Consider the following 24,519-nt stretch of genomic DNA (forward strand, 5'->3'; position numbering starts at 1 on the left):
TTTTAAATTGGGTGGAATTGGTTACTTAATTTTGGTGGGTTTAAATTTTCTTGACAGTCATGAATAAATATATACACATTATTTTCCTATCTGTAGAAACTAAAATTTTATATTTAAATTATTTATTTGCAGTAATGTTCAATTAGTTCAATTTGATTTCTTAATTCTTGATGAAATTAGATCTTTGAATCATATATGATTATATATATATTTTTTATTTACAAGCAGAGATTTAAAAAGTAGCAATTTTGTCATATATTACTTACTTCAGAAATTTGGGTCTTTAATTTCTATTCATATTCAGTGAAGGAATACTTTCCACAGTTGAATGCATTTATATTCTTGGATATTATTATTCTAATATAATTAATTATGATAATTTCTAGAATATATGCCTTTTGTTGTTGTTTTCCATTGTTGTTTCAGAAAATAGAGGGACACTTAAAAGATTCTATCAGCTGTTCTATTTTTGAAAGTTAATGATATCATAAGCAAATTTTATAGTAGGGTTTTATACCCTCTTTTTTCGTATTATGGTTGTCTCACTATATAGATGTGGAGAGCATATAATCGTAATCAAGGGAAACAAGGGCGCCCTTCTATCATGACCATCTCAAGAATGTCCATGGTACAAGACAGAGTTTCCTTTGTATGTTATTACTGAACATTCCCATTTCTAAATGTTAGGCATGCAACAATGCTTGTCTTCTTTTTATAATACTGGTCAAGAAACTTGCTAACCTTTTTATTCATTTGATTATAAAACACCTTACTTTGACAGTTATATTAAAACAAAGTTATTAATTATTGTTATTGATGAATTCTAAGAAAGGATTATATTTCAAACTTACTATTGTTTGAAGATATATTGGTTCTGTACCATAGATCTTACATTGAAGGTGCTAATCTTTACAAATCTGAGTGACTTTTTTGTCATATTTGATTAGTTTTCGTCTAACTTCTGTCTGAACACTACAGAAAAATTTCCCATAAAGAACATATATAATATATGCTATTTATTAAAACATCCAGCTTATATGGCACCTACTAATTACATTTTTTTAGCTGTTTTGAAAGTATGATTTATTTTAACTTTTCCGGAGTACCTTTCTACATAAATAGTAATAATTAGTTAAAATAATTATTTTTTAATCTGTGTTACGTAAGCATGTTGCCCCGCCTCTCACTTGTAACGCCCTCTAGCGGTATATGCAAAAACTGATGAGCCTTTGTAACATCATCGACGTAACAGCACGCCGAAAGGCAAAGCTCAAACCAACTCCCAAAAGCGGAGAAACAATAAAATCTTTAAATTACAAAAAAGGTCCGTCATCATTATTGAACCTCTCCAATGTGAACCGTATAATTTTTCCCGCTTAGGAGAAATCTACATTATACTGGAAATGAAATTAATATTATAATAAAAACTTACAAATTTTAACAAACAAAACTATTTTCTTTACCACACTGCCAAACATACAACTGATGATGTATAAAAATCATTGATGCATTTAGATTTTCTGTTACACATTAAAAAGAAAGTATTCATATATAGATGAATTTCTATGCATCACCCAAGATGTATTTAAATATCTATTAAGTGAAATTTCTCAGTAGCATTTTATTTAAAATATCAGTTTTATTTTTAAAAGGACTGAAAAATAAGTCATACATCTGTCTAAAAAAACTGGGCATTCTCTGACGCCCGGGAATTTTTATACTAACCTGGTGCAGACAATTTAATTACGTGAATATCAAATCATTTCGGTCATAGAAAAATATTAAATATATGACATTGATTATGGCTTTATATCCATTTAAGGGTTATCACATATGGAATTTATTTTGCAACATTGAATGTCTGTAGAAACCTCTTCTAATTGATACCCAAATATAAGAAATTTCAAATTTGAATAAATAAAAAAAGTAATCTTGCTTTGTAACATTTTTTTGTTAAGGTTAATCATCGATTGATTTGTAACATAACAAAAAGTTTTATATTTTATTTTACCTGAATCCTTAATTTTGTGTGACTTAAAAAGAGCATGAGAGGTAATAAATCCCTTTTCCCTTAATACATAAATTTTGTGTTTCTAAATTCTCGATCATAAATAAAGAGAAAATTTTTTGTATGTCAGTATAAACTTTTTCTAATATGCTATTATTTCAAATAATGTTACATTGTTGCTTCCTTTCCATGCTTTTTACACTTTAAAATCATATTGCATTATAACTAGTACATGAGTGCTATTTGAGCATTTCCCTCGTATCATGATTGTACATACAGGGAAACACAAGGAAATTTGAGTGGCAACCCTGTTTATAACAGGATGCTTAGTATTATTACGAGTTTATGAAAAGTGCTTATTTTTTATCCAAATGCTTATATTTTCCTTCTGATGTGGTGGAGGAATCCCTTATGCTAGATTTACCCGATTATAGACTGCTTTTTCTTTTCTATATCGAATCTTTCTGGGAATCTGGACTTTAGTGGAAAAGGTATCATTTCAAGTTAGAGAAATACTGATAGAATAGGGAAAATATATCTGTTTCATTCATTGTGCTCCCCACTATTTGCTTGTATGGACTGGGAGAAAAATCCTTTCCTGTGAGAGATAATTTTATATATTCACATAAAAGCACTAGTTTTGATTTTTAGCAGCGAATCGGTGTTTTTCTACACATGATTCCTTATTTGTGGAGCATTTATTACTTATAAGAGAGAAAGAAATGTGATAACCAGAAAATTGAAACTTTCGGTTTCGCCCAATCTTTCTGATTCATACCTCTGAATAAAAATTTTTTGAAGGGTCTATGAACAGAATAACACAAAAATATTTCTTAATACCAAATTTGCAGATTTATTTCAAATTTTGAAAGAAATCCATTTCCATTGTTTATTTATTTATATCTGTTTATCCAAGTACAACTTCAAAGCACTAACTACACAGGTAATATTAAGCGCACAATTTTAGCATCTAATGAATCATTTATCAGTCTTTATGTTCGCATGCATGTAAATACCATAACAGAGAAACACTGTAATTTGAAATAAATGAAATTTGATAAGTAATCTTCTTTTTAAAAATTGTAGCGCTATCGTAAATTTGGGGTTCAGTTGGCTGACGAAAATATTATGAAGCATATTTGTTGCTCCCCCTCTTTTCTTGTTTTTTTTAATACTATACTAGACCTCTGAAAATAAAATATGTTTGTACTCTTGACTTTCATAGCCTTGCCTAAGGTCCCTACTTTTTATGCTGGAAGGAGAGGTAATGATATCTTTCTTAGAAAGTATGCAATGAAGTATTGGACATTTTCAGCTGATTTATATGTGCTACAGAGCGTATTAAACCATTTTTTTAAAATGTGTCTGAGTCATTACCCACCTAGAATGAAATTGGCTTTTTATGTATGTGATATTTATAAATTAATAAAACTATCATTGTATACTTTAAAAGAAAGTTTAGGGAAGAAAATTTATGTGTTAAAATTTTTTTCAGTAAATTGCTAATGTCAGTGTCATTTTTTAATTAGTGTAAAATTCATAAGAGAATGCAGGAATAAGAGGGAACAAATTATTGCAAGTCATACATTTCACAAAAGAAATATCCAACAGTTATATGCTTTTTTATTGGGATTGTTCATTAACTTATTTAAAAATGCCTTGGAATACATAATGAATTTATCTGTAGTAATTTTTGCAATGATAAGAATTTATGTTTTAGCAATTTTTCTTTACACAGTTTTGATTTTAATGTCTAGAATGAACTAGCTATTTTAACGTTTAATTGAACGATCATAAATAATAATAATGAAAACTAGAGTTTAAAACATTATTTTCATTCTTTCTCATGAAAAATCATCTGTTAAACGAGAATTCAGCTTTAATAAAAGTATTGATTTGGAAAGTTTGAATGAAAAAGATTTTGCAACAATGAGTCTCATGACTATATAAAGCAGTCTGGCAGAATCCACTCAGTAGTCATTAATAAAAAAAAGTTGAGAATTTTAGAAATTCAGCCCATTTAAAATGTTGTTTATTTTTGTGGATGGTAAAAGAAATAGTCAGTGGCATGAAGTTAGAATCTGATTTCTTGATCTCTTTATGATGAAAGAAATTTCTCTTATAAAAGGAAATTGTTCAAATTGAATATAAAGTTATTTCACTTGTTTGGCAAGCTAGAAACATTTAACTACTAAAAAATTCTAATGAGATGAGAAAAATTAATTTCATAAAATTTTCTTGAATTTTATATTATAGTTTTGTTTACTTATGTTCTTAACCTTTTTTCGAGGAATTGGAATATTAATCGGGTAGGAATATAACTTTTTTTTTAACCTAATGGAATTACACAACTGTTAATAGTATGATTCAAGACATGTGATGACAGTCATTTAATAAAATTTTACGAATGAGATTTACACTGACAAATGCTTTAAATATCTCAAAGTATGCAAAAAAATATATTTGATAATTACTGGTAATACTCTTTGTTTATATTTCTATAAAATTATACATTTACTTACTCAATACCTAACTTAATGAATTTCATCAAACACATAGTCATATATATAGTTGCAAAAAAAAAAAAAAAAAAAAAAAGGTATATTATGGTGGGTTCTTAATTTTTTAAGATAAGATTAGTCTATGCATCCTGTTTAAGACTGCAAATAAAATTACTAAATATAGTGAGGTTTTGCAGGAGGAAATTTACACTTTCAATCCCAGCTATGTTGAATCTTATTTATTGTTGCACATATAAGAATCAAATATAAATTTTTTTGTCATGTTGTGCTTTTCCATCAATATTGGCATTTTCAGAAATAATGTATTCATCTAAATGAACTGGTAATTTAAAGAAATGTTGAAAAAGATTACAGGCCTTTCTTATTAATATTATAACAGTTGACAATTTTTTGGTATTGAGAATTTTACCATTTTTATGTGGTTTTGCTGGCAAACAAAACAAAACAAAAAAAAACCCCATTAGTTTTAGATAGAAGACATTGTGTATATTCAGAAATATAGAAATTTAAAGAATACGTATTTAAAATTAAAAAACTTTTCAATAAAAACTATGCATTATTATAAAATAGAAAACATTCTATGGTTAGAAAATATGCAGGATTATGTATGTATTCATGCATTTACAAATATGCTTAATTTTTGCAGTAATTTATCACTAATTGCCCTGTTACATATTACAGGATTAATTTAACATTCTAATGGTGGATGTATTTATTTTAGATTTTCTCTGCTGAACTTATCATTTTTTTAATGTTTTTCTATTCCTAAATTTGAACAAAATAGAAGATGCAGGACCTTGTACAAAAAATATGTAACATTTCATTGTTTGATTAAATGGATGTGTTGAGATTTGAAGTAATAAAAATTGTTTTATTCTTTAGAAATTAACATAACACAAAATGTACTGTAAGTATGGAAATAAAAATGTTATTTGAGGGATGGTCATCAAAATCCAAAGAGGGGTTGAATTAAATTTTTTATCTGAATGCTTAAAATTAAAGTATTCAACTATATGCTAATTTTCAGAGAAAAAGAAATTAATGGCTGCATATTAAAATTTATTAAGCATGGAAATAACTAGCATGAAAAATAGGATTTTTTTTTTTTTTTTTTTTTTTGTAATTTATCACATGGTGGGAATTTTCCATTGTGGTGAGAAAGTAGAAGTTCTTCCTTGCTGCACATCTTTCTACACTTTATCTGGCAAAATTGTTAAATTGCGGATAAATATTTCTCAGAAAAAAAAAATGAGGACCCAAGTCCCAAATTTCTTCCTCGTCTGACTCTTAATACACAAAATGAAAATGCTTGCTATAGCTACATTCAAAAGCAGACTATGATATGTCGGTAGTCATACCAATGAAAGATCTGTTTAAAATGTGTCTGAAATATTCCACAAAATTCCATTAACATTAAAGAAATATTTGCTTAAATATGCTGGTAAGGTATATTTATAATTTTCTGGCTTTTCCTAGTACTTGTTCTCTTATATACCAAGCAAGAAATAACTTTCCCACAACAGGGACTCTAGAATGCATTCCATTAGTCCAAATCAGATAAAATTTGACCTACAGATTATTCAAATGATACACTTAATGTTTATTAAACAAAAAAATTTACATGAAAATCTGCCAATAAGTGGTAATATAAATACACTTTTAAACATTTAATATGCTTTTTATAAATGTTAAATAACAGACAAAAAAAATGTAGCATTAAAACTACTCAATATGTCTTCCTTCATGTTCAACAATGTGCTCTGATCATAGAACTATATTTGCCACATCTGACTGGAATAAGTCTCTTGGTATTTTAAGAACATAGTGCCAAATTTTGTCCATCAGATCTAGCACAGATGTTGGTCTTTCACGGACCAACATGTTTTAGTCCACCATGGTCTTTTAGGAAACTTCACAAACAAAAGTTGCTCGGAGTGATATCCAGCGAACAATGAAGCCATATAATTGGAAAATGATGGCTAATCACTCACGAATCTGTGAAATGCTGTTGTAGTAATTGTTTCCCTGATGATGTGAGGATGTGTATTATCTTACAAAAAATAATGTAATAATAAATAATGTTTATACATCTTTTTATTTTCTTTGTCTTGGTTTTTGTATTTGAATATTATAATTATTTCATGGCTATTTCTATACTTACAGCATTTGTTCATCTTTTTAATAGATAAATTGGGAAGTAAAATGAATAACTATGTTTAAGCATTATGAATTGCAACTAACCTTTTTTTGTTCATTCCTTTATGTTTATATTATATGCAGTAGTATTTCTAATAAAACTGATAGAATATTTTAACTATTTATCTATGTAAGTATTAGATTATTTGGGCTATAATTGAATTTTATTAAATTATCAAATTAAATAGTTTTCAGTATTTATGTGTTGTTGCCTCATGTTACTGCAAGTATATCAAACTGAATTCATCTATGTTGTATTATGTCTCAATTTGTATAAATTCTAGCATTTTATAAAATTGAAATGCCAAGTAAATATTTTACTTTAACTGAACTTATAGTTTCCAGCAAATCTTTAAAAACAATAAGCTTTTTAAAAGTATATCATCTTTAATAATTGATTTGTTAATAGTTTTCAATAAACACTAAGAATTTCTATATACTCAACAAATTTCTCCTTCTAGGGAAGCCTATCGCCTTGAAAAGAAACTTAAGAAATAGAAGATATAGACTGATATTTACAAAAGGTAAATTTGATTTTTTATTTGGCATACTTTCAGTGAATAGGACTGAGCCTAGTTTTTGTTTTCATATAAGTTAAAACTTATATGGAGCAATTGCTTTTTAAAATTTACACTGTCTCCCTAATGAAAGGAGGGAGTGTGATTCATTATTTTGCAACTGTATTATCTACATATGCAGTTAAAATTATAATTGGTAGATGTGGAATGCTTTTGAATTTTCTTTATGTAAATTGTTAGATTTTATTTAATAGAAATTTATATTTTATTCTAAAAGGAATTAGTATAATTTCAAGGATGGCTAATTTCAACTTCATGGCTTCTTCTTCGAATTGGCTCTCATGAATGCCAGATTCTCTTTATTTTTCAAATGCTAGCTATTTATATTTTAACATAAATAAATTTACACATGCAGAAGTTCAGTTTATAAAGTTTTTTTTATAAGAAGAGTGACTTGCAAGTTCCTTAAACTGGAAGTATGCCTTAAACTTATTTACTTAATGTTGTAAAACATTATTGACTTGGTTTGTTTTGTTTGTTCAATCATAGATTTAAAGACAGCAGGCTTCTAACTGAAGATGGCAGCCAAAAAAGATTTCAGTATTGGAGATCTAGTTTGGGCAAAGATGAAGTGTTTTCCTTTTTGGCCAGCCAAGATAGTAGAACCTCCTACAAATGCAAAATCTACTTCTAGAAAGGCACGCCATTATGTATTCTTTTTCGGAAGTGAAAATTATGCATGGATACAGGATAAATTTATTGTACATCATTCTGAAGAAATGCTACAGTGTGCTTCCAGTAAGAAAAAATCAGCCCATTTAATTATAGCAATAGAGAAAATGGCCGAAGAAACTCCCAAACAGGCTAAATCGCTGCTCAAAGAAAAGGAATCTCCTGAGAAGTCTCCTGAAGCATCGACAAGTGGTACTCAAAACAAAATTGCTAAAGTACAAAGAGAGGAAGGGAAAACTGAAAGCCAGAAAGTTCGAAAGAAGGTTGTACCTAAACGACGTGCTATGGATGAATCAGAATATGACAGAACATCTCCTCCTCAGAAGTTATCTAAAAGGCCTACTGAAGATTTCTCTGAATTAATTAATAAAACACCTAATAATCCTATGGCTGTTATCAGACAATTAGATGAGCACCCTCTCCCTCCTACTCCTCCTCCTCCTCCTATTTATACTTTTTCAGAAATTACCTTGCGTAATAACTTTGACCATCAGCAAGATCCTACTTTTGATATAGATGCATCCAATAAAGCCTTATATGCAAAAGAAGTCCAAGCAATGGATAAGAAGATAGGATTTATTGGTCTCGGAATGATGGGTAAAAGGTTTGTTAAAAATCTCCTCGACTCAAGACACAAAGTCACAGTTTGGAATCGAACCCCTGAGAAATGTGTACCTTTTATTAACATTGGAGCTGAGTTTGCACAGACACCAAGTGATTTGGTGGAAAAATGTGACATAATTTTCTGCTGTGTTTCTGGTCCTGAGGCCTCAAAAAGCGTGGTTTTTGGAAGCTATGGCATTGTGACAGGTCTTGAAAAATCGCAACCTGGATCAAAATGTTATGTTGAAATGACTACATTGGATCCAACTACATCAATTGACATTGGAAAAGCTATCACTTATAAAGGTGGAAGATATCTTGAAGCTCCATTTAGGGGATCTAGGAAAACTGCAGAAGATGGAAGTCTGGTAATATTGGCTGCAGGCGATATTTACCTTTTTAACACTTGTTCGAGTTGCATTCACGCCATGGCAAAATTGGGATATTTTCTTGGCAGTGAAGTTGGCCTTGCTTCTAAGATGAACCTAGCTGTTAGTTCGTTCATTGGTGTGTCATCTGTTGCCTTGGCAGAAGCCATGGCACTGGTTAAGTGTTGCAATCTTTCTCAGGCCATCTTCTTAGACATTTTAGGTTGTTCAGGAATGTGTTCACGTCTTCTTATGGAAAAAGGAGAAGCCATAATGTCACGTTTCTTTGAAACTAATATTTCTCTTAATTATCAGCAAAGACATATGACTTTGGCTCTTAGCCTGGATAATGACCGTGGACCAATGTCAGTCACGACAGCAGCAAATGAAGTGTTCAAACGTGCTAAACTTCGAAATTATTCTGACCATGATGTATCTGCTGTTTGCATGGGAACTGAGTATTAGTGTCAGTTCATTGTTTTGCTATACTATGCTATATGCCAGAAGGGCAAATATGCTTTTTATCTAAATTCATTGTAAAATATTACAAAAGATTTCATAATCCATAAAAGATATCATTCATACAATTTTATTTTCAATTTAATAGTGTCTTTTTATTGTTTAGTCTTAAACTTTTATATTTTCATTTTATCATCATTGCTCATTTTATATTATGAAACCAGAGCAGCTTAATTATTAAATATATTGAATAATAATAAAGCACCTTCTTTCTTAAAATTTTATTTTTTATGTTTATTTAATTTTGATTAAGAATTTACTTACACGGTTTCCAAAATTAGTCCATGCATTGTTCTAATCTGAAGAAAAGACTTTAATTCTTAAGTAATAAATTATCTTAATGCATATAAATATCCCCTCTTCCCCCATTGATCCTGGTAAGGAAAGAATAAAATTGTAATGCAAAATTTGCTTATATTATTCATAGACTATTGCTGTTAATGAATTATGGAAGTTTTTATTTGTGTATTTTCCTTATGAAATGCAAGAATTTTGATGCTTTATGCAGTTTGGGAGCTATGTAGTTGCAAAACCAGTATGTTAAAACTTAAAAGATTTGTCAGAATTGTAATTGAAATTGATAATGAATTTATTTAGATTGCCTGTCAATCTAATGGCTATTTAATCTCTACAGTTGCCATGATCTTTATATTTCATAATTAGAAAAGACTAAATATCTCTGCAATCTTCTTGCAGTATAGATTCTGATCAAAATATATTTTCACAAATTGTACATTGAAACCTTGGTAAATAGGCTCATATAGGATATTTGATTGGTCTTTTTGTCCCATTTTAATGTGATCCAGCTTGTTTGAGATTCTCTCATCAACACTTGAGTCATGATGACTGGGCTGGTAATCTCTTTGCTGGCAATTCAAGTTGCATCTAATGAAGTGAGTTTTTGATTGAAGTGAAACTGAAAACATAGGATCAGTGACATGTAATGAAATTTCTTTACTGAAAATCTCAAAAGTTATAAATGGCCATTCATCAGTGTGAACAATATTTTTTATAGGAAATATTAATATATGAATGTTTTGAGAAGCAGTTGGACCAAACTTATTTGTTTACAGTAATGTTGTTTTGTGCAAGTCAGAATTAGTAAACATTTATCGAATGGATGAAAGCCACATGGGAAAGCTCCCAAAATACTTTAGTTAACAAATTGCTATCAGGCTCTCTACAGTACAGAAGGTAGGAAAAATACTCATTGAAAAACATGGTGAAAAGTATGCCTATTTATTGCTCCTGTATATTATTGATATTTATTTTTGTTTGCATTTCTTTTTATGTTAATGTTGCATTTTAAAATATGTTGTGGTCATCTTTCATGTTTGTCTATTAAATTATTCATTTTCCATATGAATTTTTTAAAATCCAATGTAAAGTTTGGATCATGTGTATTTTAATACATTATTGATCTCATGTAGGTCGTTAGTTTTGTCACTCAGTGCATATTAATGTATTTACAGAAATGAAAAGGTACATATGAAATAAAATTATGGAAAAAAAAATTACATGCATGTTTGTTTTATTTGCAGGTTTTCCTGCATATATGCAAATCAGTTAAATTTTAAATTTCGAAAAATAATAAACCATCTCGCCATGATTTCAGATTATGTTTACATTTATTTCCAAATTTATCTTCCTTTTTCTATAAAATTAATAATGGATTAATGTTTTTAAAATCAATTAGATTCCTGTAAAATTAAATGGATGAAAGCATGCTAAAATGTAGAGTCGAAACGGTGTATACACGTAAATTTATATCGTGATTTTTAGGTGGCATGTACATTTGTTTAAAAACTGATATCTTGTAATCAGCTGACTTTTAAAATTTAATTAAACTTTTTAAGGTCCCAGAATGCTTTAGTTGACAAATTGCTAAAGTATGCCTGTTTATTGCTCCTGTAGATTATTGACATTTTTTTTTTTTTTTTTTGTTTATGTTAATGTTGCATTTTCAAATATGTTGTAGTCATCTTGCATATTTGTCTATTAAATATTTCATTTCCCAGATGAATTTTTTCACACCCAAAGTAATCTTTGGACTCCTGTTTTTAGACCATGTGTATCTTAATACATTATTTATGTCATGTAGGTCGTTAGTTTTGTCAGTGCATATTAATGTATTTACAGAAATAAAAAGGTACATATGAAATAAAATTATGGAAAAGAAGAAATTAGTTGCATGTTTGTTTTATTTGAAAGTTTTCCTGCATATGTACAAATCAGTTAAATTTTAAATTTCGGAAAATCATAAACCATCTCACCATGATTTCACGTTCTGTTTACATTTGTCTTCAAATTTATCTTTCTTTCTCTATAAAAATGATAATGGATTAATGTTTTTAAAATCAATTAGATTCCTGCAAAATTAGGTGGTTTTTCGGATATTTACTAATGGGAAAGGATGAGAGAATTGATTGTAAGGAGATATCTGCTAACCATTTAATCGTCGAGAGCTTTGATAGGGTAAAAAATTTGTGGTTATTAGAAACGATTAGGATAAATCCGGATAAAGAAGTGTCTCTATCAGATAAGGAAACTTTAAAATCGTTTGAACAAAATATGATGTATACAAGCAAAAGATTTGAAACTCGTTTGTTATGGAAGGGTAGTAGGGCATTAAGCAGTAATTATAAATTGCAAAACGTCGTTTATTCAGTTTAAACAAAATATTAGATAAAAACAAAGAATTATTTGTTAAATATTGTGCCATCATTATGGAACACTTAAGGGGAGGTATTGTAGAACGTGTATATTTGACTTTTGACCAAAATATGAACACAAGTTATTTTCTTAAACATCATGTTGTAGAGTGTGAACGGAAGGATAGTAAAAGGTTAGGACTGTCTTTGATGCATCATCAGAGGGAAAGTGCCCGTTATCGTTAAATGATTGTTTAGAGAGTGGATTGAACTTAATTCTGATTTATTTGAAATCTTGTTACAGTTCAGGTTGCACAAAGTTACATTCTGTGAAGATATTCAGCGCGCTTTTTTAAAAGTAGGGATCACCGAGGAAGACAGGCAAATTCTGAAATTCTTGTGGATAAAAGGGGATTGTCCTAATCTCGGTCTCAGCCCTCATAATATTGAAACATTCCAATATAATAGAGTCACCTCTGGCGTGAAATGTAGCATATTCTTACTTGCCGCAGTCATTAGACTGCATTTAGAAGAGTCCGAAAGTGAATATGAAGAAGCTTGTAAAATTTTGTAAGTTTAATTATTGTAATTGTAAATTTAAGGAGTAGATAAGAGATTTGAAAAGAGGTAAGAATGTTTCAAAGAAAAGTAAACTGTCAACTTTAAATGTATTTATGAAGGAAAATGATGTTCTCAGAGTGGGAAGCAGGTTAAAAAATTCCGAATTCAATGTTTATTTAAAATATCCTATTGTACTACCATTAAATCATATTTTAACTTACAATATTTTAGTGCATCATTGTAAGAAATATTTACATTTGGGAGCACAGACTTTGTAGTATGAAGTACGTCAGATATTCTGATTAATCAATGGCAAACATAATTGTAAGAAAGTTATATTTCATTGCATTACTTGTGTGAAAAACAAACCTGTTTTAATATCCCAATTAATGCGTGATCTACCAGCTGATCTTGTAACTCCTCTCCTGTATTCAATAATTCTGGTATTGACTTGGCTGGCCCGTTGTTCAAAAATTAGGAGAAAGATATATTGAACAAAATTTATGTCGTAATTTACGTGTGCTTATTTACTGAAGCTTTACATCTCGATTTTGTAACTGATCAAACATCTGACTGTTTTATCGCAAGTTTAAAGCGTTTCTTTGGAAATAGAGCAAAAAGTGCAAAAATTCTTACTAACAATTCCAGAACATTTGTCTTTGCAATCAAAGGAATTGAAAGGCTATATAAACTTGTCAACTCTCCTGATCCTGAATTTTTAGTTTCTACCTAAATCACCGAATTTTGGAGGTATTTGGGAAGCCGGTGTAAAATCCTTTAAATTCCACTTAAAACGTGTTCTTGGCAGTCAAAAACTAACCCTTGAAGAATGTGTAACACTTTTGGCTGAAATTAAAGGCGTCCTAAATTCTAGACCCCTTACTCCGCTATCTCCAGAATTCGATGATTTTGTTACATAGTTGTTTTTTGATTAGCAGACCAATTAATGGAATTCCCGAACCATTATAAGTTGATATAAATGAAAATAGATTGGCAAAAAATTACAACTTTGTTCTTCAAAAAAATTAAAACAGTTCGTTGAATAAGATTCTTTATTTGATGAGTTTCTTTAAATTTTTAAGCAATGCGATATATTGTCGCGTGCAGGCTTATACTTTTAAATAATGCTTCAACTAACATTTTTTATTTTCATTTTGCTCCTAACTACGGAACTGGCTCTTTTATAACTTCACGAATTTGTTTTCTTATTTATGGAAACTTGAAATTGGTAAAGCATTTTTATTTCTTCTTAAAATATATAATCATATTTTTCTGCAATTTTTAAAAGCTAAAGTAAGAATATATATATTAGCAGCAGGCATTATATACAAGCAGGGGTGACGAGCAACACACACAACACAGAAAGGAATGAGGGAAAAGCGGTTGAACATTTTTATCCCCGGTCTTATATAACCAGAGATTTTGGATAGGGAAAATATTTCTTCATAGTGCTAATATATAATGAGATTTCGTTAGGGATTTTCGCTACACGCGCCGACAAGGCAGGGGAAACACAGGGAGGTTTTAAAAAGAATGTGCTTACTGGACATTTTTCTAGCCTTCACGCGGAGTGTGGGAAAGTTAGGCTTTTAGCCGATTCACCAATTTTACAAAGCTTCTCTTGAATTAATTAAATATAGAAAGTGGATCAAGAAATTAGAGAATATTTTAGAATAAAGTTACTATGGGCTAAATAAATTAAGATAAAATCTTCGAAATTAATTAAATTGAAATTAAAGTTTAAAATATCATTATATATATATATATATATATATATATATATATATATATATATATATATATATATATATATATATATATATATTAGTTAAAAAGCATGTTTTTATTAAATTTTCGGAATGCGAAAACGTTTAAAAAAGTTCTTTACTAAACTTTAGAAGTAAGAAGCGATGAAACAATTTTTTTTATAATCTGAACATTTCTGAATGTTGCTATTCTTTTCTATTAAAATATCGATTTAAGAAATTCATTTAGAACATGGAATCGTACTGCCGTCAATTTCATGACAATTTTGCCAATATTATGATGTTAGCCATTCCGAAATGCTTAGCTTTTAGGTTTATAAGGCTCCAACTAAAATTTCTAAATATAATTTCTAAGTTAGTACAGGAGGAAATTTAAACTTTTTATCCCAGCTGTGTGAAACCTTATTTGTTACATATATGAAAATCAAATACAAACTTTTCGGTCATGCTGTGCTTGTACATGATGTATCCATCTAAATAAACTGATCGTTTGTTAATTTTAAGAAATACTGAAAAAAAATCATATTTTTATTGTTAATCCTTTAAAAGTTGATTTAATTTTATTTATTTATAGTGTTTAATTTTTATAATCGTTTTTGTTTCCGTCAAAAACCAAAATGTCATCATTTGTCTTACATTAGAAGATGTTGTGCAAATACGGAAATAAATTTTAAAATTTAAAAAATACACATTTAAAATTAGTTTTAAAAAAAATTCAATAAAAGCTATGCATTACTATAAAATAGAAAATATCATATGCTTAGAAAATATGCAGGTTTTCATATGTGTACATGTGCAGAAGTGTTTATTTATTTTTTTGGCTAAGAAGATTACAATTTTGTTTCTCACTACGCACACTGTGTATTCATTCTGACTTTCCTGTTAATATAGCCAATAATGAAACACAATTACCTTGTTGAGGACACGTGTGTTAATGTTCTTGGAGGACCTTAATACAAATCTACTTGCCGGTCATTATGCTTTGAAATTGTTTTATTTTCTCTCTTTCAAATCATAACTGCACATATTTTGTACTTATTTTATTATATAATAAATATCAGAATATAATGAAACATGAGTGGCAAACATAAAAGTGTGATATTAAATATTAACATTAATAAATTTCATTGAAAAATTTTAGATTACATTTTTTTTTTGTATGTGTGTGTTATAAAATAGAGCCAATATTTTAATTTGTTATATAAGTTAAAAATACATTTTTCATCTATTACTTAGAAAATAATTTAAGTAGAATATTAATTTTAAAAAAATTAACTTGTGAAGATCGAGATTAAAAAATTTTAATACTTGACAGTTTGCTTGGTAATTTATATGTGGTTCTTTAAAAAAGAAAAATTAAAATGGTAGAATAATTCTGAATAATGAACACTTACTTTTCAGTTTCTGAAAAGAAATGATGCGTTGTTTTTTTTCATGGCCATGAAAAATTCTAAAATTTATTGATGTAACATGCATGCTCAATGCCTCATGTTATTTATAAACTATTTATATATATATCTAAAAAAAACATCTAAAATGTCCATGATTTTTCTATTGAAAATTCTTTGATAAATTTGGATGTATCAGTATTATTTATACATTCTCTATTTATTAGCACTTCGATAATTTTTAACTTGCTGAATATTAACTAAAAGTGCAATTTTTTAATAATTTCCTCTCTTTTCAAGACAGAATGAATCTATCTCTGAAGTATTAAAGACATAATTAAGTCCAGAATATTGTTTGATAGGATATTCAATGTATAAATATCTTGTCAATCATGTAAAATATGTGCTAGTCAACAAAATCAAAATGAAAGAATATTTTATTTTGCAGTAAATACATACTTTCTTACATGCTGCCAATATATATCCATGCTAATTCATGGATAAACATGCCTTTATTTGCATATTTATCCATTTTTGGCAATTTACTTTAAATGCAAAAAAAGATCAAATGTTTATAGGTAAGTAAATACAAATAATTAAATGTTTAATTTTTTAAAACATTTTTCATAATTAGTTTAGTTTTTGAAAACAAAGACCTGAAGTATTGTTTAGATTTATTATGTTTTATATATTAATATTAAAATCTTTGCATGAATAACAAATGCAAACTGTGTTTAAAATATTTAATTTATGCTTATGAATAAATAAATAAGAAAGCCAATTAAGAAATATTTTTGACAGTTAATGCATTTTATTTAATAAGATAATGAATATAGAACCAAAAGATCTGTCTGATGAAATATTTACTGTGAAATATTATTCAACAGCAACGTATTTTTTTTAAATGTAACCAGAATAAAAGAATACATATAACATTAAAAAAACATGTTTTTCCATTTTTTTGGCAATTTACTTTAAATGCTATCAAGGATAAAATGTTTTCGAAGTTAATATAAATTATTAAATATTTAATGTTTTAAAACATATTTCTCAATTAGTTTTGTTTTTGAAAATATAAAGAGCTGAAAAACGTAAAAATCTAGCTGTGTATGTAATAAATAACTCAAAATATATTTTCATCAAATATAGTATTTTATTGGAAATATGAAAATTTAAACTGATTTTTGTTCTTTTTATTTTAAAATTATGTTGAAGATTTCACATCGTCATTTTAGATAACATTCTTAAAGAAATAAAAAAAAAAAAAAGAGATTCAATATTTAATTTTTGTAGGTGATATGTATATTTTTTTATTTGGTGAAGTATTTTTTAAGTTTAAATACTTTTATACATTTGTATTAAAATCTTTAATTTATGTCAATAAATACATTAGAATACCAATTTAAAAATATTTTTGACAGAGTTGCTGCACTTTATTTGATAAAACTACGAGTAAAGTGTCTAACTTTTGTAAAATTTATACATTTTGTTTCTGAAATAAAGTAAGTTTATTAATTGTGAAAAAGTTGCCTGTTAAACTTTTTACTGTCAAATATTATTCAACGGCATTTTCTTTTTTAAATATAACTTTTGTGATGGACAGAATTGTGACCATTTCCCACTGTAAAAAATTTAAAAAGAAAAGAAAAGTTTAAAATTGCAGTTTTTTAATGAAAGCAAATAAAAAAAATCTAAGTTTATTTTTCAAATTACTGCATTGTAAACTTTGAACAACATGTCTTCTAAAATGATTTGTAACTTCAGCACACTGCACAATTTCACACGTTTATATAATTAAGTTGTGTATTTCATCTTACTGCTTTTCTTTTTCTTTACGTTGCGGTTTCGGATCTTTCAATGTTTAACGGGTTTAATAAAATCGAAGATCATTGGAAAAGGTTTTATTTCTGCTTAGGTAAATACTGATATAATGAGGAAAATATATCCTTTTCATTTACTTGACTCTTCTTTCACCTCCCTTAGCTTGTCTTATATAAGGAGGGGGGGGGGGAGAAATCTCCTTTTTTTTTTTTCTTTCTTTTTTTTTTTTTTTTGAGAATTTTATCTATTTATGTAAAACAACGCGTGATGATTTTCAGCAGTAACTTCAGTGCATCATTGTATTTCTATATGTGATTACTCGCTGTCGAGCATTTATTAGTTATATTTCAACATCATTTAGTAGCTCGCCATTACTGAATTATTTAAGTAGTTTTACTTCAATTAATATTTATGAAAAATGTAAAACTTTTTAACAATATGCCAGAGAATGTGTATTTCATTTATTATGAAGTTCCATAAATGAATACACTGAATGGTTCAAGAAATCCAAAAATAAAAGTAAAGCAAAATGTTTGATGCTCTAAAGTTACTTATAAGTCTTTTGCACCTCTTGCTAAAAGATACCAAAAATAAATTAATACCTATAAATTCTTTTTTACACGAATTATTCAAACATAGAGAATTTTGATGCCAAAAAATTCAAAAATGCCAATGGTTTTCCATGATTCAAACCTGTGAATAATACATTTTTGAAATTGTCTGTTTCTGAACGCGATTGCTGAAAAATGCTCAATACCAAATTTGCAGATTTCTGCCAAATTTTTGACAAAATCCATTTTTTTTTATGAAGGTTTTTTTTTTTCTTCTTTCCCCGCTGCTATTTGGTTTGCCCGAGCGCAAGTGAACGGGATAACTCCAAAACGCATATCCCTACATTGGTTAAATTTAACACAGAATTTTAGCATCTAAAGTATAGATCCATATCAATATTTTGAACCAAATCCGTCAACAAATTGATCATTTGTCGGTCTGTATGTTGACATGCATATAAACAATGTTAAAAAAACGCAGCAATTTAGATAAATGAAATTTGGTATGCGTCTTGTTTCAAAAAATTGACACTGTCATAAATTATTTAATTGGCGGATCTAAAAGTTTCGGAGCATAATCAATTGTTCCCCCTTATTATATTGCGATTCTAAAAATAAAAATCTGTGTATTTGTGGCATTCACGGCCATGTTTAAAACACCTAATTATTATGCCAGAGTGATGAGCGAAAATTAGGAAGTAATTTGAGAAACATTTTCAACTGGGTTCACATGTGCTGCAGAACGTATCAAGCCATTTGTTCAAATGTATCGGATCGACGATCCACTTTTGTCTTTTTATGCATCTGATATACATAAATTTGTGTGTGTGCATTAAACATACACATTTTTTAAGCAGAGTCGTGGCCGAAGAGAGAGAAGACACTTTCAATTTTGTAAACTTCGTTTTTACCCCATCCCGGCAGGTTTATTTTATGTACAAGAAGCGAGGACGAACTGTCGTTCGTTCACAAGCGATATAAGAGCAGAACATTGAAAAGAGCAAAGAGCGACAGAACTACAATATTTTTCCCAAATATTATATACCATGAGATTCCGATAGGGATTTCTTTACACGTGTCGATTTAGGTAAGGTAAAATAGGTATCTTTAAAAAGAATTGCTTGGCTTGACAGTTTTCTATCCTTGCACTCGGTTGTTGTTGTTGTGTGGTTTATTGGCGCAAGAGCCATTTTTGGCTATACTGCGCCAAGCTTACGTTATAATCAGAACAGACATTTAAACCAACACGATTTTAAAAGTTAGTGTAATTAAAACCATTTAAAAATTTCGATACATATATTATAAAACAATTTTAATGAAAGACAATGTAATTAATGTAAATGCAAAATAATCATGTAATGAAGACGTATTTTACATAAAAGGAAAAACTAACAGACGAAAAAGGTGTTAAATACAGTTGATAAAACGAATAGCTCTTAAAAATTTAAAAATATTTGGGTGGTATTTCTCACTCACCAGGTCTTGCAAGTTAAGAGAAGACGAGTTGAAAAAATTATGACGATGAGCATTAAAATCAGGACATTCAATTAAAATATGTTTCACACTAAAAGCAATATGACAAATGGGGCAAATTAGCACCCTTTCACCCAAGACTGGCATCCTTTCACCAAGACCCCTTTCACTCGGAGCGGACTAAGTTAAGATAAAAATTAATTTAGATTTAGAGATATCATTATATATATCTTCTACAAGCAAATCTGACCGAATTACGAAGTTTTGAATATCCCTATTTATTTCGGAATTTTTCATAATTTTGTGGTTTTTGGTATCGTAAACATCCATCATATCAACGGGCAACGCTTGCGGGTATTGCTAGTCTTTCAACATTTTTTTGTTTGCTAACAAATCAGTGTAAGAAGAATTAAACTATTCTCGCGATCTCTTAATAATCCTAAAACTAGTGAAAAATTTAAAATTTTAAAGTAGACCATTTTTATTCTCTGAAAGAAATTATTAAAAATGACATTTTCATAATGTGCTTTCCTTACTCTTTAGTTATTGAAAATTAAATTACTGACTTGTGGATTTCATTTAATGTTATTTTCTCTTTGAGGTATTTCAACTTTTAATACGCAACACATTTCATACTTCATATTATAAAAAGAAACTGAATTCTTATTCAACTTTTAACACGCAACACATTTCTTACTTCATGTTATAAAAAAAATAACAATAGGACGATTCGGAAATTTCGTTTTCTGACAGAGTGACTAGTATTGTTGATTCTCGGTTTCGGAACCTCTCTACGCTTTTGCGCATGCGTCAGGTGGTGTCTATTTTGTCAAAAAAGGAATGATAAAAGGAGATGTTTATATTTATCTGTAGAATGAATTATTCGAGGAATTAAGAGGCGAAATAACGTCTTATCTCTCCGCTTACCACTCCTTGGCATTCGAGTCGAGTGAGTTTGGGATGTTGAAGTGAGAGGACGTGCCTTGCCTCAGCTAAGATCTTGACCAGACCACCCTGATTTCTGCCAACCCTACAGCGATAGCTCGGCCCGACTCGTCCTTTTTAGGATCAGTTATGGAAGGGCCAAAGGACTTAGAGATGATGGAAGAAAGTGATGACGAAATACCAAAGGAACTTCCCCCCGAAATTAAAGAAATCATGAGGATTGATAAGAACCTCCAGGCCAAAATAGACGAGATCCTGGACCAGATGGACATGAACAGAAATATCGAGGATAAAGATGAAGGCGCCCTGCAGCCGATACTACCTACTGACAAGCCTGACGACTAACCTGGGTGAGTGGTATTCACTTATGTTGAGCATCCCCCCTAGTGCCCATGATAAAGATTTCTTTAACTTTAAATGCGAGGAAATTAAAAATAGATTAAGAAAAAATGAAATAAATGGAGCAGAGCTATTTAGAAGACTCAAAATGAATACTGGAAAAACTGATACTACCCCAAAAACCAAAAATTTGACCCAGTGCAGACAGCCCTCTAGAAGCGCAATTAAGATACCAGCTGCAGGCGGTAAAAATAACACAGAATTAAATGCTACTACCCCTACGGGGGCAGATAAAAAAGTAGAGGAGGAAATTAATATTGTAAAAGAGGTAGTTTATGTAAAAAATAAAAGTGAAGATGATGAGTTCCAACTCCCTAAAAGGAAAAGAAGCCAAAAAGCAAATAAAGAATTTCCCCCAAATAAAAAACCAGCTGCAATCGAGCCAGTGAAAACACAAAATAAATACGAAGCACTAATTAATTTAAAAAATAGTGATGATCCAACTACAGGAATGAGTAGTCAACCAGTAATTCCGCCTATTATGCTACGCAGAACGGCGGATTACAAAGAATTGATCAAAAGGCTAAACACTGTGCACAAAATCAATTGACAGGCAAAGGTGGCCGGCGAATTTATAAAAATATTTGTAGAAACATCCGACGACATCAGAAAACTAACCAAATATTTGGATGATTTAGATAAAGAGTAGTTTGTAATCGCGAACAGGACAGAGAAACCCATAAAAGTAGTGATAAAAGGTTTACCTGTTAACACCGAGTGCGAGGAAATCAAACAAGAATTAACAGAAAAAGGATTCCAAGTTGATAAAGTAAATCAACTTAAAAGATTTAAGACCAGGGACCCCCTCCCCATTTTTCAAATTCACTTATTTAAATCAAACAATATTCAGGAAATATACAAACTAAATGACCTAATGTATTTTATAATCAGAGTCGAAAGATACGTAACAAAACAAAATCACCAGTGCTTTAATTGCCAGTTATGGAACCATGGCTCTAAGGGCTGCAAGCTTAAACCCAAATGCGTTATCTGCGCAGAAAGCCACATATCCAGAGACTGCCTTAAAAGGGGAAAAGAAACAGAGGTCAAATGTGCCAATTGCGGAGGGTCCCACACCGCGAAATATATAGAGGATGCCCCAAATACCCAAAAGTAGCTCAAACAAAACAACCCGGCCAGGAACAAGCTACGCAGAAAACAAAAATTCACCCCCAACCAGATCGCAAAAGCGAGGCAACCCCCCTCCCCCCCAGGAGACGGGACCCAAGAATGTAAACAAACAGATGGCAGAGGAAGAATCGACCTTTACTCCTAAGGGAAATTTGCAGGAAGTCTTGGCGCTAGCCGCAGAACTAACTCAATAAGATAATTTCTGTCATAACTGTTTTTCCAGGAACCATTGCAGCAATGCAACAAAAAGAAAATGTTTCGGAAAAACTGATGATCCTCGCCGAGGCACTCAAATCCCCATCAACTAATAATTAAAATCCTTAAACCTTGACCCCGCTTCCCCAACCGCCAATGTGATTACCTTACCTGCCGATAGCCAATTAATACTATAGGACAAATAAAAAAATCTACTCCTAGAATTATTTAATCCTTTTTTTTTTTTTTTTTTCTAATTCCCGTTAAGTTATTTCCCAAGTTTTAACTACATTTAAACCTATCTGAAGGTTTTATAAAACCCTAAAAATGTTAATTATGCTCAATATTCATGCTCAGCATAAGTTGTTTGTTACTCATTCATCATTTCAGTTGAGCGGAAGATTAAAGGCCACAGAGCCTAGGCGCTTCCCAACAATCCCCCATATCATTGGCACTGGCCACTCCTTGGCGAAGTGCAATCATCGAAAAGAAAAATGCTCGTCTCGGAATCTTGAAATAAACAGTGCTATTGTCGAAAAATCACGAGGGAAAAATTACGTGAATTTATGTAGCATTCAAAATATATCATACGATTTTAAAAGTGATATATATATATTGGATCCGGAAAATAAGGTTATTTGTTAAAGTTGAATTTCAATTTGCATGGTATGATGAAACATGAAAACCTTACAGGGGGGGGATACTTTTATTAACTGCTAAGTAGTTGCTGTAAATTTAAATATATAATATGTATGCAATAAACTCGATTTATCCACGTTCTTAAAATTATTTTTTAATCGCATAAATTTAAACCACCTCTGAATTGTGCGTGTTTTTTTTTTTTGTTTTTTTTTTCACTTTTCTTAGAGTACATCTAGAATAAAGAGTATATCAGTCAAATTTAAGGCAACTTTCTTTTTAAAACCATATAAGCTCTGAATACATTTCCACGCCTTATGTATCTTGTTATCTCATTGCTTTGCTCAGCGTATCGTTCACTGATCATGAATAAACAAAGAAATTCTTTATAATTACTAAAAATTAAAGTCTTTCTTTAACAAGGAGGGAAAAAAAGGAAGATGTGATTTCCAGTTAATTCATGGTCTACAGCTTTTCCAGTAACGACACTACATATATATTAGATACTATTTAGTACCGTGTTTTCCAGTTTTAAAACTAGCTTCAAACAAGAATTGCTTTCTTTCTTCTTTTCTTATTTAAAGTGTTTTCCTTTGTTATAGATTTCTTTTTCGCACTAATTCTTAAAAAAAAAAAAAAAAAAAAAAAAAAAAAAAAGCAGGTAAATGCCTAAAAATGCGAATAACTTAAATATTTCCCCATGAAAATCTTTATTATCGATGTCTTGCAAGAAAAAAAAATTATAATCGGAAAACTGTAATTACTTAATGTAAAAAATTACTCAATTAATGTATTATTTTTTCAACCTTTTGCAAATATCTTCTCCGTTTAATTTGCGTGTGAGCTCTCGAGATATTTCGTTTTTAATAACGGCGCGATATACAGGTCAGCCTCAAAGAATGAGTCCTTACAGTAATCGACGGACGGCTGGCTAGGTGGCACAGAAATCGCCCTTATTACTTATTAATGAATGGCAACAATCAAGTGTAAATAATCCATCGCTTCACTGCGTCATTGTACGCTTTTACCTGCATTGAATTCAACGTTTCGAATAGAGCGGCAAAATATTATTAAAAATGCTATGGGAAAGGTTCGCCTTGTTACCAAAAATTCTATTCAATCGGTAGTAAGAACATATACCACGAAAGGCTTCAAGCAGAACATTTAATCTAACCCAAAAGTAAGCTTACTCGTCTCCAGATAGTTAATAACTATGACTGAACTACGAAAATTGATATTCGTACTTTTCAAAACAATTATCTTACAAAAATTATCTTTTTGTGTTAAGACTCAAAAATTATTTTTCTAAAGATAGCAATCCATTTTTTTTTAGTTTTCCCCCCTTAATTTTAATATTTTTAAATTAAACTTAAAATGCTATGTGTAATGTATGGTTATGATAGAATTCAAGTTTATCCATGAAAACATTCAGTCACGTGTTTTTTCCGATCATTAACATCGTAGTAATATTTTCACTTTTTTTATTTCATAATACGTACACTTTTTTTTATTTCTGTAAGCTTATTCAATTGA

The 24,519-nt window shown here is 29.6% G+C and overlaps 1 protein-coding gene across 2 annotated transcripts in view; it reads left to right on the top strand.

Moving 5' to 3' along the window:
- LOC129959964 (cytokine-like nuclear factor N-PAC) overlaps window positions 1-11,613 on the top strand; it is a 51,598-nt gene extending 39,985 nt beyond the window's left edge. For both annotated transcript variants that reach the window (XM_056072899.1, XM_056072898.1), the window contains exons 2-3: window positions 7,188-7,250; window positions 7,794-11,613. In XM_056072899.1, coding sequence (XP_055928874.1) covers window positions 7,823-9,412 — 1,590 coding nt within the window. In that variant the 5' untranslated portion in view covers window positions 7,188-7,250; window positions 7,794-7,822 and the 3' untranslated portion in view covers window positions 9,413-11,613. The remainder of the gene's footprint in view (window positions 1-7,187; window positions 7,251-7,793) is intronic.
- The last annotated feature ends 12,906 nt before the right edge of the window (window positions 11,614-24,519 follow it).

The sequence above is a fragment of the Argiope bruennichi genome, chromosome X2, assembly GCF_947563725.1.
Source record: "Argiope bruennichi chromosome X2, qqArgBrue1.1, whole genome shotgun sequence".
Lineage (NCBI taxonomy): Eukaryota > Metazoa > Arthropoda > Arachnida > Araneae > Araneidae > Argiope > Argiope bruennichi.